This window comes from Artemia franciscana, chromosome 13 (assembly GCF_032884065.1).
Source record: "Artemia franciscana chromosome 13, ASM3288406v1, whole genome shotgun sequence".
NCBI lineage: Eukaryota > Metazoa > Arthropoda > Branchiopoda > Anostraca > Artemiidae > Artemia > Artemia franciscana.
The window spans coordinates 31,263,001-31,276,822 of record NC_088875.1 but is presented as its reverse complement, the minus strand read 5'-3'; the positions used below and the strand labels follow the sequence as shown (position 1 = coordinate 31,276,822).

Below are 13,822 nucleotides of genomic sequence, written 5' to 3'. Positions count from 1 at the left end.
CAGCACCGGGTATCATGCTATTTATTTGTTCATAATTTTGAAGAGATTTTGACTCTGTAAGATTTAATTTGTTGTACTATACTTTTAAAATGCGTTATTTATTCAAATATTATTTATGGTTTCTTACTAAATTGGTTATTTTGTGGGTTCGCCGGTTTATAATAACGAATAGTATTGATATTAAGCTGAATAAAAAATAACAGGCAGTGCAATAGTGTTGTCTATCAAAGATATAAGACAAGCCAAAATATTATATATTGTGTAATATTATGTTGTGAATTCTTCACCACATTTACAAAGGGACAATATTTCAAATTTGAAAATGTTCGAATAATAAAGCTAAAATTATTAACCTGTTCGATGGGCATTGTTTGACAAAAAATATTGAAAAAATCTGAACAATTCGTGGTATGATTGCAGTAGAAACCTTAAATTAATTAAAAATTGCCAGAGAAGCCAACAGGAAGGGAAAATTACATTCCCCTTTTTATGTTCATTAAAAGAGAACGAATTCTATCAAAATGACACAAAAGTTTTTGTTATGTAAATCAGGGCATGGGGGTATATATTTAGGGAGGAAGGTTACAATAAATATTCTATTATGCCTAGAATTCTCCTCACAAGCAAAAGCTCAGTAGTGCTGGATAAAACTGATTACACAAGAAGAAGTAATAGGTTAGTACTGCTTCTACGTCTGCACAAAATTTCTAAATTCTGCGAAAAATTTGTATATTTTGTTTAAATTCACTTTACTTTCAGCAGAAATTTCGTATATTATGCTAATGCATAGATAAATGTCCCACAAACGATGCTGGTTGTGTGAAATGCCATTAATTTCACTCATAATTCTTAGCGCATCTATGTCAATTTTTGTTCTTGTGCTGGTTAAAAGAAATATTTAGAAAAGTGAAAATAACTAGAAGTAAGCATGGTTTTTGACATAGAGGCAGTTCTACATATATGAGTTAATATGTGAATCAGAAACATAAGGAATAAGATGTTATGAGCTCTTATCAGGCATTTCAATGACAAATAAGAAAATCAAAGTTTCAGTTAAATATTGGAAATAAAAGTTATAACAATTAAATGATTCCTAGAGCGGATCCCCCACTAACAAAGTCTAGAAGCAAACGATAACCTATGTGACCTATCTAGTTATAGTATAAATATCATTACAAAAATCACTAAGTCTTATTTTCTTTTCAATGATTTGTTTTTCATTCAGGAAGTCATATTCACTGTGTGTACATTTTTTTCTTCAACAATTCTATTTCTGCTCTATTTGCACATGTGGCTGGTGCATCTATTTTCGCATTTAGAAGTTTAAAAACAAGAGAATTACAGTCTTGAACTGATAGACCCTAGGAAGTAAAAGCACCTTAAATGTCAGAAAAAAATTGAACCGAGCAAATGTAGCCAAACAACAAGCATAGAATATTTTGAATTTGACGTTAATTAGTCTTACGTTTTTACTTAACGAAAATGTTTCAAAGACATTATATTTGTAAAAATATTAATGTAAAACATATTATAAAGTGTAAAGAACCCCTATTTGTCTCGTTTTTCTTATGTTAAAAACTAGCATGAATTAATTAAAAAATTATCTGCTCAAATTAAACTGTAAATTTGATATGCATTGAGATTTTTTTTTGCAAATTGATAACATAAAAAAGAAAAATATTTCCCAACTGGATATAAATTTTGATAAGTAAAAATAATTTTTTACCAAAGTAAAGAGTAAATTTGACACTTAAAACGTGATTTGTGCTTTCACACTAAGTCATTTTATATGAATGTCTTATATAGATTTTATCGCATTCATTATTTTTGTTGTTAACTGACCACTTTGAAGAACTTAGAAAGTGTTTATTGATAAATAATACATTTGAAAAAAAATTTCCTCATGTTTTGAAATTTTAAGATGAACACATTTTAGTTAAAGAATGGCAAACTTATGGATACTCAGGGGCACGTTTGTAGAATAAAATGCTGGCAATACTGTCAGTGACAGGCATTAATTTGAAATTTAACGTTTAGCATACTGAGAATGAAAGCTACATTTTCTCGTCTTCCAGTGGCCCTGAGACCAATCAATTATGTCTTGAAACTGAAACCACACATTAAAACGTTTCAGTTTACTGGCTCTGAGTCTATTGAAGTGGAGGTAAGCCTCAAATGTCTATTAAAGTAGATTTTCTTGAATATGCTAGGACTTAATGCTAGTGTTTTACACTAGCCTTGGCTGATTGTTTCCAAGAGGTGAGGTTAAGTACATTTTGTTGAAATCAAGGATGATAATAGTGACTATCCAGCTGGAGACATAGAAAATCGACATTTTTAGATGGATAATTTTATGTTTGGCCTATTAACATGGTTTTGCTAATGCTCATATTCACCCCCCCCCCCCTAGTTATTTCTTGTAGCCCTATACTGGATGAATATCCAATGTCTTTTTATATGCTTTTTATGAATATAATATAGATCATATAAATCTGTATCATGCTCTATAGGCTAGAAAGTGTATTGTTTGCCATTACATGTGTCAAAATCTTCTCAACAACTGTATGATTAGCTTGAGTGTTTCAACAATAAACAACACTAGAAATTTCAAATGTGTTGGTTGACGACAGTGGAGCTTAATCTTTGCCACACATTTAAAAGTTTGAACCTAATCTTTTACACATGATCTTAAAGTTAAAATAACCTATCCTAAGGGAAGTCATCCTTGAGCAGATTTAATCTAAGAAAGGAATAAGAAACAGAATAATCATATTTAAATAAGCTAGGGTGTAGAGGTAATTTCTATCTAGTTTCTAATAGCCTATTTAAAAACCAGATTCTTTTTAATCAAAATATCTGGCCAATATTAGGCTACTAGGGGCCTGTTTGTAGGATAAACATATAGGCCTCATAATAACCAACTTAGTGGTAAATTTGTTGTTAACAACATAATATTTTAGAATAATAGTGAGTTTATCACTTGGTGCCTTTTCATGCTTGTTCACAATTCAATAATTGCTTCTGGGGCAAACTATATCTTGAGCTGTTAAGGGAACCCAAAAATGTCTATTTTTGTTATAACACAAAAATTTATCAATGCTAGCAAATGTTTTAAAAACTGGTGAAAAACATTCCATTAGGTTATAAATTAATTATTCAAAAGTAATGTACTCCAACTTACAGAATTTGACCTTTGTGTTAATTTTGATAAAATACTCCTTTAAGATTGGTGTCTTCACCTCTAATGTTTTGAAAATTTTTGCAAGTTCAGATGCTATTGATCCACTTCTTTTGAAGTCTATACAACTGAACCCATAACTGGTCAAAGTTTTTTTTTTTTTATATAACATAACTGATTGGATAGGGCAAATAACCACAGCTAAAATGCTTATAAATAAAATATGCTTTAGATAGGAACATTTAATTTAACCTCTAGCAAATAGAATATGTTTACCATAAAAACTAACCATTTAAACACATTCTGGACACAGTTTGTTGAGGTGGTATTTGAAGTACCACTTTTTGCAGATGTGCAGACCCTGGTCTGCACATCTGGTCTTTATTTGTTGAAATATGCTTTAGGATTGTTTCTATTTTACTATCATAATAATCTTTTTCTAGGATTGATTTCATATTGCTGTTATCAGTTTTTGTTATTATTAGAGAATAATATTTCATAAAATCTTAAAATTTTTTTATATCTTTGTTCTCAAGGTTTTCTTGAAAATTTTAAAAATATTCACAACCCTCAGTCATAAATCATCTACATCATTAACATCTTTTGAAAACTTATGAATCCCTGTCTCAGTCTTTGAAATCATTTCTTTATTGGTACTTTTTCAGGATTTAGTCCAAATTCTATACTTTTTTCAAGGAATTCCTTTTGTTCTTTGGTCACCTCCCTTTTGCTTAAATTAATCACACCAGGGCCTGGGAAATGTTTAGGTTTATACATTGATATTTTTTTGTTTTTCATGTTCCCTTTTCAATTGCAAAATTTTTGGTTGAATCTTCCATAGACAATCTTGAAACATATTAAAAAGAATTTTTGGAAATTGAAATAATTTGTTGGAATTCATATGTATTAAGAAAACTAAAAAGACTATTTAAAGAAAAATCCATTTCTTTTACTATTTGTGATCTCTGGAAGTGTATATCTTTCAACACATGATTTAAATTTAGTAAATTTACCTTTCTTGTGTGATTAGCCTCATCATATGATGCTTGAAACCAAACAATTTTGGATGTATTTATTTACTCTACAATTTTCTGAAAACAATTTTTTTTTTCAGAAAATTGTAAAGTAAATGAAATGTAATGAGAAAATTGTAACATTAAATGAATGTCAGTACAACTGAATCTAGAAAAATTCATACCCTGTGAATCAGAGTATGAGGAGATTGTACTTCTGCAGGGGGGATATGCAGAACATTGTTTTTGCATCTATAATCCACTTCACTGAGCAAAGCTCAGTCCCCTTTATACTGTGCTTCAAAAAGATGTACCTGCATTTCAGCATGCTTAACAATTTTATTGAAAAGCTCTTCTTTTTCAACTATATATTATTTTTTCAGCTATTGACTGGTTTGAAGGCTAGTTTTTTCTGTTGGAGTCTAATTTGTCTTGGAATCCATCTTGCAGAAGTTTTGTTGTACTGCATCTTATTCTGAATAATTCTGCAGAAAGTTCCAATACTTGCTTGCACTTCTCCAGTTATCTGCTCAATGGCAATATACCCGTTGTCCTGAATTAATATGTTAATGTGATATTCAAGGGAGGAAGCTGTAACTTCAACCAGTCATCCAATTCCTTGCTCTTCAAAGATGCTTATAATGCCACTTTTGAATTGTTCTGCTCATTAATAAACATTTGAGTGGTTCAAAAACCTATTAATGTACTCTTTTAAAATTCTTTAATGGATTTCACTATCTTTGATACCCTCTGCAGTGAAAAATATGATCACTGAATGTTGTTTTTGTGCTGTGCAATGCTTAAGCTGACTTGTCATTGCTGACCAAATTCGTTTGCGGTTATGCTTACCCAATACTCTTGAAGAGCTGATAAAAAGCAAAGTTTTAAGGTTGCCAACTTGACATGCAAACATTATTATATTAATTAAGGAATTAGTTTCTTCACCCCACCCTCTGCCCCAAAGCTTGTAAAGACTATTGCGTCATTTGTGCTTTGCTACTCATTTTGTTTTGTTAATTAAAATCTTAAATTATGAATTGCTAAGCTTTTTAGAAATCAATATCATATATATTTTTTATACAGTTCATTTTCACTTGTTGTTTCAAAACATCTCAATTATAATGTGGATTTAATTTTTTTTTCTTTGCTAATGTTTTCACAAATTAAACCTCAATGTTCAAAATGTGTTTAGTTCTCAGTCAATTGTAAATGACACAATGAACTTTTGAAGGCTTGGGGGGGACAGTAGGCTTACTCTTTTTTGTAGTAATTTCTGTTTGTTTTATGCTTAAATTGATTCCTCATTTGAATTTTTGCTCACTTTAGGATTTATTCATTCAAATGTACCATTATTTGTAGTTCTTTATGTCTAAGAAGAAGAAGAAGTTTATTCAATACAATGCATAATGGAAATACAATACACTTATTCCCCCTCAAAAGGCTACATGGCCAGAGATACAAGGGGGGGGGGTAATCTAATGTTATTATTTAATTTTAGTTTCTTTTGAGTTTTGTTTACTCATTGATACTACTATCAGGCCGTTTTAAGGTGAAATTATTGTAATACTTTATGTGTGCTCGTCTTAGGTTTTAATATAGCTCTTAACTTATCTTTCCAAATGTCTTTTTTATTTTTATTAATCATAAAAATGAGCAATCCAAGCAGTTTAAATTACAAACATCACATTGGTTACACTCTTGACAGTGTCTGGCACCAAACTAAAATTAAAGAAGCTCAATATATCTGGAAAATTAAAAAAAAAACAACTAAAGTCTGGTACTAAATTAAAATTTAATTGATAGCCTAAAGCAGCTGTAATAAATTGCCATTTTAATTTAACAATATCATTTTTTAGACTTTATAATTATTTTTAGGTATGCAAGAGTACAACGTCGGTTGTTTTGAACTCAGTCAACTTAGACCTGAAAGAAGCCACTATTAAAGTTGAGGATCATGACATCATCAAGGCTTGTAATATTGTTCCCTCAGAAGAACTTGAAACAGTAACAATACACTTTCCAAGGGATATTCCTAGAGGGAAAGGGTATCTTAATATTGAGTATATTGGCGAGATTGGAGAGCAAATGAAAGGATGGTACCGTGCCAAATATACAATGTAAGTAATTTTTGAAAAATACCATGCTTGTCAGACTATATCTGTACCATTTCAGTTACCATTGCCATCATTTGACCAGGGCTGAATCTTCAGCATTTTTTTCGGGGGGGGGGGGGCAAGAGGGTTTCATATTCGAATGCTCAATGGGCATGGGTTGTGTAATTTTTTTTCTCCAAATTATTAGGGGAAAGCAACTGCCCCCCTTACCCTCAAATGACGCCCTGCATTTGACCAAATTTTACAGTTTTTATTTTATTTTAGAGATTTTAAGCTGATTCCATTTAAGCATTGTTGTCAAGGTTCGAACTGGACCTATTCCATTTGCTATTTCTGCTCTTTTTCGTAATTCTTCTGCAATTCTTTTGCTGAGTTAATTTTCTTTTTTTTTTTTGAAAGGTTACATTTCCAAGCAAATTTTAGAAGGATTTAGACAATAAAAGGAGCGTTTAAGTTAAACTTTATTTATGGAATTTATTCCAATTTGTTCATGCTGAGATATTTTTGGTGGATAGACACCCAATGAACATGTGAACTTACAGATGTAACTTTCAAGCCGTTTGAGGAAGAGAAAACAAGTAATTGGTCTTTTGTGGGCCCCATGTGTGGGTCTTATAATGCTTTCACCCAGTTTTTGTTTCTGTGCTTTAGGGTCCTTTTGATCCCAGGCAATGACGGGCTTAAGTCCCAAGTCTATAAAAAATAACAAGTTTCTCAGTTTGTCAGAAATATTCAAATATGTTTAGCTCATTCACTGTCTTGGGAAAAAGTCCTCATTATTCTCTCTTCTATATTTTTATTATGGAAAGGCAATGTAGTCTTTGTCGTTATTTATGTCAGTCTGTTTTCAAAAATAAGTATGGCCATAAAAGTGAAGTATCTTTTTGGAACAATCTCAAGAAGGCTGGTAAATAAAGCCTTCTGGCCTATTTTGGGGACTCCTCCCGAAATCTAATTTTTCTTTTGTACTTCAGAGTCTCCTTGGCAGGGGTTTCACAGATATAGTTTTCAGGTAGATTAAAAAGTTTGTATTACATTTTTTGAGGGTTTCAAGCGTTTCTCCTGTCATCTGTGGGAGTTTCATATTTTTTTTTTCTCATTAAGGTCCTTTTGATCAAGGGACTCACAAATATGGAAACCATTTGTCTCAAAGGATAAGTTCTTTTTTCGGGATAGTCCCATTGGCGCAACTACTGACGGATTTAGCTTCCAAACTACTTTGGGAGAATTAGCTTTTTGGCCTATTTTCGAAAACATTACACTCTTTCCCTACCGACTGAAACGTGAGCTCCCCTTAGCCCAGGGAATGATTACCGAAGTTTTGAAGCTGATCATTGTTTTTTTCTATTATGAAATATACTTGTGAATAACGGACACTTTTCATAAATCAGGGCTCTTGCCCTTGGGACTGCATGAGTCATGTCATCCTTTGAGGCGTATTTATTAGACCTTTGGACAGTTTTGAGAAAAATTGCTGTATATATATATCAAATGCCTGAGGGGGGATACATGACAGAAAACACGAAAGGGGAGCTTATTACTCTTCAGTCAGATTCAGATTTTAAAGGGCACACTAGAAATTTCAATTTCTGAGCGTGATCGACCCCTTTATTATGTCTTCGCAACCGACCCTTCATATGATAAAGCTGCAGTAAAAGTTGTAATGCCACTGATGTGTCATCCTTTTTTCTTTATGATTTGATTTTTCTTGGGACCTACCATAATAAAAGTTTCCACGTGACAGAGTAATTAACTCTGTAGTTCCACACTACAGAGTTTCTTTATTGGCAAAAAAAGAAATCAAAATGTTTCTCTCGGAAAACTTTTGACTTGGATGCAAACCATGGCTGCTGTAACTCTTTTGCAACAATTTTTTTTTGTCCCCAAAAATGTTTCCTTGGAAAATAATAAAGACAATAAAGGAGGATTGTATTGAAGGATGAGGTCTAATGCTAAATAGAAGTGTTTGATCCTGTGAAGCAAGTCCAAGAGATTTAATTTGAACTGGGCTTAGGTGATGATCTACAACAAAAGTACGACAGCACCCTTTCTCTTTGAGAAGACTGCCTCTCAATGCATTGGGAGGCGCTATTTTGCACATAAGCCTACGTGGCAACCAACAAATGTAAATTGTAAATTTATTAAAAAGAGCCATGATTTCAATATTCTTTTCAAGATCAAGCGTTTTGTTCTAGTCAAAACAGCTTTGAAAACAGATATTCACTTTTGATAGTAATTGAGCTGTTAGTTGTATCTGGACTGGATGATTGGAGGGGCGTTGGGATTGGTTTGACTTATCGCATTTAAAGATATATAAATGCTTTGGTAACTGGGTTCACTCACGGTGTACATCCAGTGAGTTCATATTAGCTGATCCTAAGTTAGTTCTTTGATTATTTGACCTTGTTTAGTCATCCAATCGAATGGTTAACATTCACTTATTTTGTGAGATAAAGTTTTATTGAAAAATGTTTCATTAGCTAGACTAAGCCGAGTGTCAAGTAAAAGCAAACAGGGCACATTGTTGTAGCAAAAGTTATTGAACGGATGGGAGAGGGGGAGATGTGGTATTGAGACTTTTTATAAGAGAGAAACAACTAAAAATGGATTAAATAAGAGCAGAGTTAAAAGAAACATTGTATTCAAAGTTTTATTGCAAAGGGGATGAAATTACATAAACTTTGGTAAGGGTAGAAATTAGCATATACATTGAGAGCATTAAAGAGTCTAAAAGAGGTACGTGGGATATAATTGGTATTTGGGGGTTTAGGAATTGGGCTGGGAAATGGTCGGTCCCTACAAGCTTGATGAAAAGCAGGCAAAGATTTTCTCTTTCATTTGTTGGGTGGCCAGTCATGTAGTTCTGAAGGAGGAATAATATAAGTTCTAGTTTCAGTGTAAATATTCCTTTCAATTTAAGCGATGTGTTCGGTTAGTCCTATTTTGTCATTTACTTAAATCGAACATACAGAGCTCTGTACCATACAGTCGTACTCCATAAGCGGTTTAATGCTCGCGATGTTCTTAGTAAGTTCGTGGATTTACCTATAATTCCGAGTAATGATAACTCTGCATTGAACTGCTTAGCAATATTAGATATGTGAATGACTAACTGGAGTTAATTTAAAATGGTAACATCTGTAGTGTTTAAGTTGTTGTTTTTGGTTGATTGAACTTGTTTCTTCATTATCGGTTGCAAAACTTTCACTTTTGTATTGAACAAGGGTATTATCACTGTAATATTTTGGCTCAGATAGTAAATTATAGCTGTTTCTTGTCTCTTGCACGATTGCAGGAAGCAAAGTTTAGAATTTTCTTGATTATTATGTACTAATGAGTTTAGAAATACACCCTAATACATCTTTGATTTCTTTTATTATGGCAAATGGATTAGAGGATAAAGTTGATCAGATATGTGTCTAATATGGCCGGCCAGTTTTCAGGGATAGTTACCTCCAAGGGGTTAAAATATCAGTCAAAGGCATTGTCAGTTTAACATTGGTGTCCTGTATTTTTTAGAAACACATCCAGTGCATCTTCAGTGAGACATTTTTTTTTTAGAGTCTGCATCAGTTTAGAAACACATCCTAATACATCTTCGATTTCCTTTTATTATGGCAAATGGATTGGAGTATAATGCTTAAAAGAAATGTGTTCAATTTGGCTGGTCAGTTTTCAGGGACAGGTACCTCCACGGGGCAAAAATATTTGTCAAAGGCTGTGTCAGTTTAACATTGGTGTCCTACATCTTAAGTATGTTGTCTCTAGAACACATAAATAAAGAAGAAGTGAGTATTGCTGGGTAATTGGAAGGAAGTAATGGATCGTAATTAAGTACAGCCATTTACCTCATTTCCTTTACCTGAAAAATAGGCGAAGTAGGGGATCATACCTCGAAAGTAAATCAGCCAAAGGTGGTTCTATTAATGAGCGAGATGTCTCAAATATTCTCTTAATTACAAAAATACGTTGCCCTCTCAAGTGACAATGAATTAATAAATCTATTCGAGCATAGCCATGTACTAGTCTAATTACTTTGTCAGTTCAGTATTTTTGTCGACTACCCCATTAAAAGTGTGGTACATCCTTTTCATGCCCCATTGAAAGCGTATTGTATTTGAAGTGCGTTGCATACCGTGCCACCACTTCCATTTTACTTAAAAACAAAAAATAAACCAGATGCGTCATTATAAAGTCGTCGGGCCAGTACCAGACTATAGGAAAGCGAGCAGTTCGACAGCTAGTGAGGGACTAGAAAGTATTTTAATTGGGAACTTATCCCCTTTTTCATCATTTTTGATACCCTTTACTATATTTTATTTTGATGTCGCTACTGTTTTGATACAATTGCATAAGCTTGCATAAATTTTTTGTAAGGGGGAGGGCGTTATTCAGACTAAAAAATAATAGCCAAAATAAATTATTTTCTTTGAAGATTTTAAGCCATTATTTCAATCTCTAAGTGTTGTTTATCTTCCAGAAAGACATAATGTACTGTTATTATTATAAATATTATTATTAATAGGTTATTGTTTTGATTTTGTAGATTAATTGGTCCTCGAAAGTTTGCTGTTGAGAAATTTTTTAAAAAGTGCAACTGAAGTATGTACTTTTAGTGATCTTACTGGTTTTTATATAGTTTTCGTTTTTAGTTCAGAGGGAGAGGAGCGCTATGCTTGTTCCACTATGTTTGAACCTTCTGATGCTAGAAGATGTTTTCCTTGTTGGGATGAACCTGCTCACAAAGCAACCTTTGATATAACTTTAATTGTTCCTAAGGATCGCACTGCTATATCTAACATGGTAAGTGATGGGACTTTTCTAATTGGTCTTATATTGAACTATTTTGGTAATAAATAGAGATGAAAAGAATTATTAACCTGACACTTCCAGTGAATTTTTTCTGCATTGGAGGATTTTGAGCCTGTTTCCTCGGTATAAGAAAGGGGATATTGTATACACTTCTGCTTATCGAGGGAAAGAAGGAATTTCTTCTTAAACTAGCTAGAAGATTTTTAAGTCGAATTTACACTTTGTCTAAACAAAGGGAGATAGTAGAATTGAATATTTAGACCTAATTCTGTGCAAGATTTACTACTAAAAGTGTTCAATGTGCCAGTTAAACAATATAATTTTATTTTATTGAGTATTCACAGCATATTTAATTAAAAATAGAATTTAATACATCTTGGAGAATCTTAGCAATGTATTGTCTATTGTGAAAATATTTTTTAAGGAAAGATCACAAAAAGACATGTCAGATAGACTGGGAAGCATATATTTTGGCTATTTTGGAAAGGTAGAACGATTATTATAATTAAACTTCGTTTCATTCACTCCTTTTTCGCTGTAGCCACTTTAGTCCGTTTTATTCAAGGTTCTCAGTTTATGCAAATGATCACCTCTATCTATTAGTTATTGTTGTCCCATCAATTAAGATATACAGCATTATTAATGAATACAATGGTTTTAAGGATTTGGCAGAGCAATTCAACCGTATTATGAATCAACAACTCACTCCTAAATATCCATTAGATGATATGCTATCTAGTTTTCCCCTGACTGAGCCGGCTCTAAAAACATAGGTTTTGAAGATAGTTCAGTGATTTTTAAGATGTCAATGCAGAGCCTTGTATTATACAAGACAAAATTTTTGAAAGGAAACAATTTGAAAGAAAAGAGGGTATTCTATTTTTATTATATATTTCTCTTGTTACTTTGCATTTTTGTGGTAATTGCTTTCCTTTTTTCGAAAATCATTTAGGTTTATAGAAATCGCACTGTTCCTCTTGTTAGAATTGATGGACTTAGGTATAGGACCAGTGGCATATCAAGTATCTTTCTGTGTGCCTGATGCTGTTAATGGCAAAACTGGACTAGCCATACAAGATAGCTCCTTTTGTTTCGTGCCAAAGATCCAGTTGGAGCTTTCTGGTTGTATTACCTAAATGTTGAGCAAATTTTCATACATGTAAAAAGCTTAGTGATTAAATGTGCCTGATGCTGCAAAATATATTATATGTAATATGAGTAAAAAAAAAGAAGGTTGTGTGTCTTAAAGCAGGGTTTTTTGTTCCCTTCTTGGCATGGACCTTAGTGATGTTTTTATTGGCGAATCAAAATCATAATTCTATTGCTACCCTACAAAAGCATTTAAAGTCTTACCCTGAAGATACGCCTGAAGTATTACCCTAAAGATATTCAGATTACCTGAATCGGGAAGATCTTCACGATTCTGTCGCTATAATAGAGATGGAAACTAGCTTTTTTTAGCCCCAAGAATGTGTATTTGATACTGAAGGTTCCATACAACTAGCTGTAGTTGCTAACCCCTTATCTTGATAGATGACTGTGGTGTTAACTAGGGCCCATTCGATGTGGGTTTTTAGGGTCCGATACCAATATATCGGTATCGTACCGATACGATACCGATATAATTTGCCCGTAAATCCCCCCCCCCCCTCCCGAAATAAAACCTTACCTAAATTTTAAACCCCCATTTTCTGCCCTCATTCTTACTCACATGTTTGTCCCTGGTCTATTACACACCAAAAACAGCCTCAATAATTCACTTTTAATTCCAAAAATCAGACCATTTACAAGAATTGTTTGATTTTCTTTACCTTTTCTGATCAGCAGCTTCTGAGCAAACAAAAGAAATGGCGGATATTTGCAGAAGTGGCAAATAAGAAAAAAAAATATCAAAGAAGACAGTTTAGTTACACAGACACAAATGCGTAAAAATCTGATTGAAAGAAGTGTAAGATATTTATTCAAACTGATTATTCAAATCTAAATTTTAACAGCGAGACTTTGAATTTTAATCATTCAGATTAGTTTCCGCTCATTTTTTACAGTTCTGCTCGGCAACTCTGATGAAACCTAGCACATGGCTTGGAGGCTTCAGAATTTTATAAAAAAAAATAAAAAATTCGCAGCAAATTCCTGTTTTCAAGAATTTAAAGATAGGGCGAAAATTTAGAGCCTGGCTCAATATTAGGGTGCCCCCTATGATAGAGCCAGGGGACAAACATGTTTTTATTTTGTTGTCCTCAGTACTTTAAGGATTGATGAAAAAATCTCCGGAAATTTCTGCTCTTATACTTTTTGTTCAGAATTTTATTTTATGTTGTAATAGAATTGGCGGTGCTGTTTTGTGTTGATTTTACATTTCCCCATTATTTTCAGCCTATTGCTTCCGAGAAGAATATTGAAGGATCTCCTGAGCTACGAGAAGTTGTATTTGAGCGAACTCCAATTATGTCAACCTATCTAGTTGCTTTCTTCGTCGGTGAACTGGATCATATTAGAGACACTACTGAAATGGGTCGACTCATTCGCGTTTTCACGCCTAAAGGACTCCAGGAGCACGGCAAATTTGCTTTAAATGCAGCTGTAAAGTCATTAACGTTTTTTGAAAAGTATTTTGATGTACCTTATCCTTTACCAAAAGTTGATTTAGTACCTGTTCCAGATTTCCAATCAGGTAAATAAGTTAGCTTTGTTTGTTTAGCTTC

The 13,822-nt window shown here is 32.9% G+C and overlaps 1 protein-coding gene across 1 annotated transcript in view; it reads left to right on the top strand.

Moving 5' to 3' along the window:
- The first annotated feature begins 1,816 nt into the window (after positions 1-1,816).
- Positions 1,817-13,822, top strand: part of LOC136034797 (puromycin-sensitive aminopeptidase-like) — an 83,811-nt gene continuing 71,805 nt past the window's right edge. Inside the window, exons 1-4 of the mRNA XM_065716212.1 lie at positions 1,817-2,164; positions 6,067-6,308; positions 10,958-11,108; positions 13,494-13,791. Of these exons, the coding sequence (XP_065572284.1) occupies positions 2,048-2,164; positions 6,067-6,308; positions 10,958-11,108; positions 13,494-13,791 (808 nt within the window). The 5' untranslated portion in view covers positions 1,817-2,047. The remainder of the gene's footprint in view (positions 2,165-6,066; positions 6,309-10,957; positions 11,109-13,493; positions 13,792-13,822) is intronic.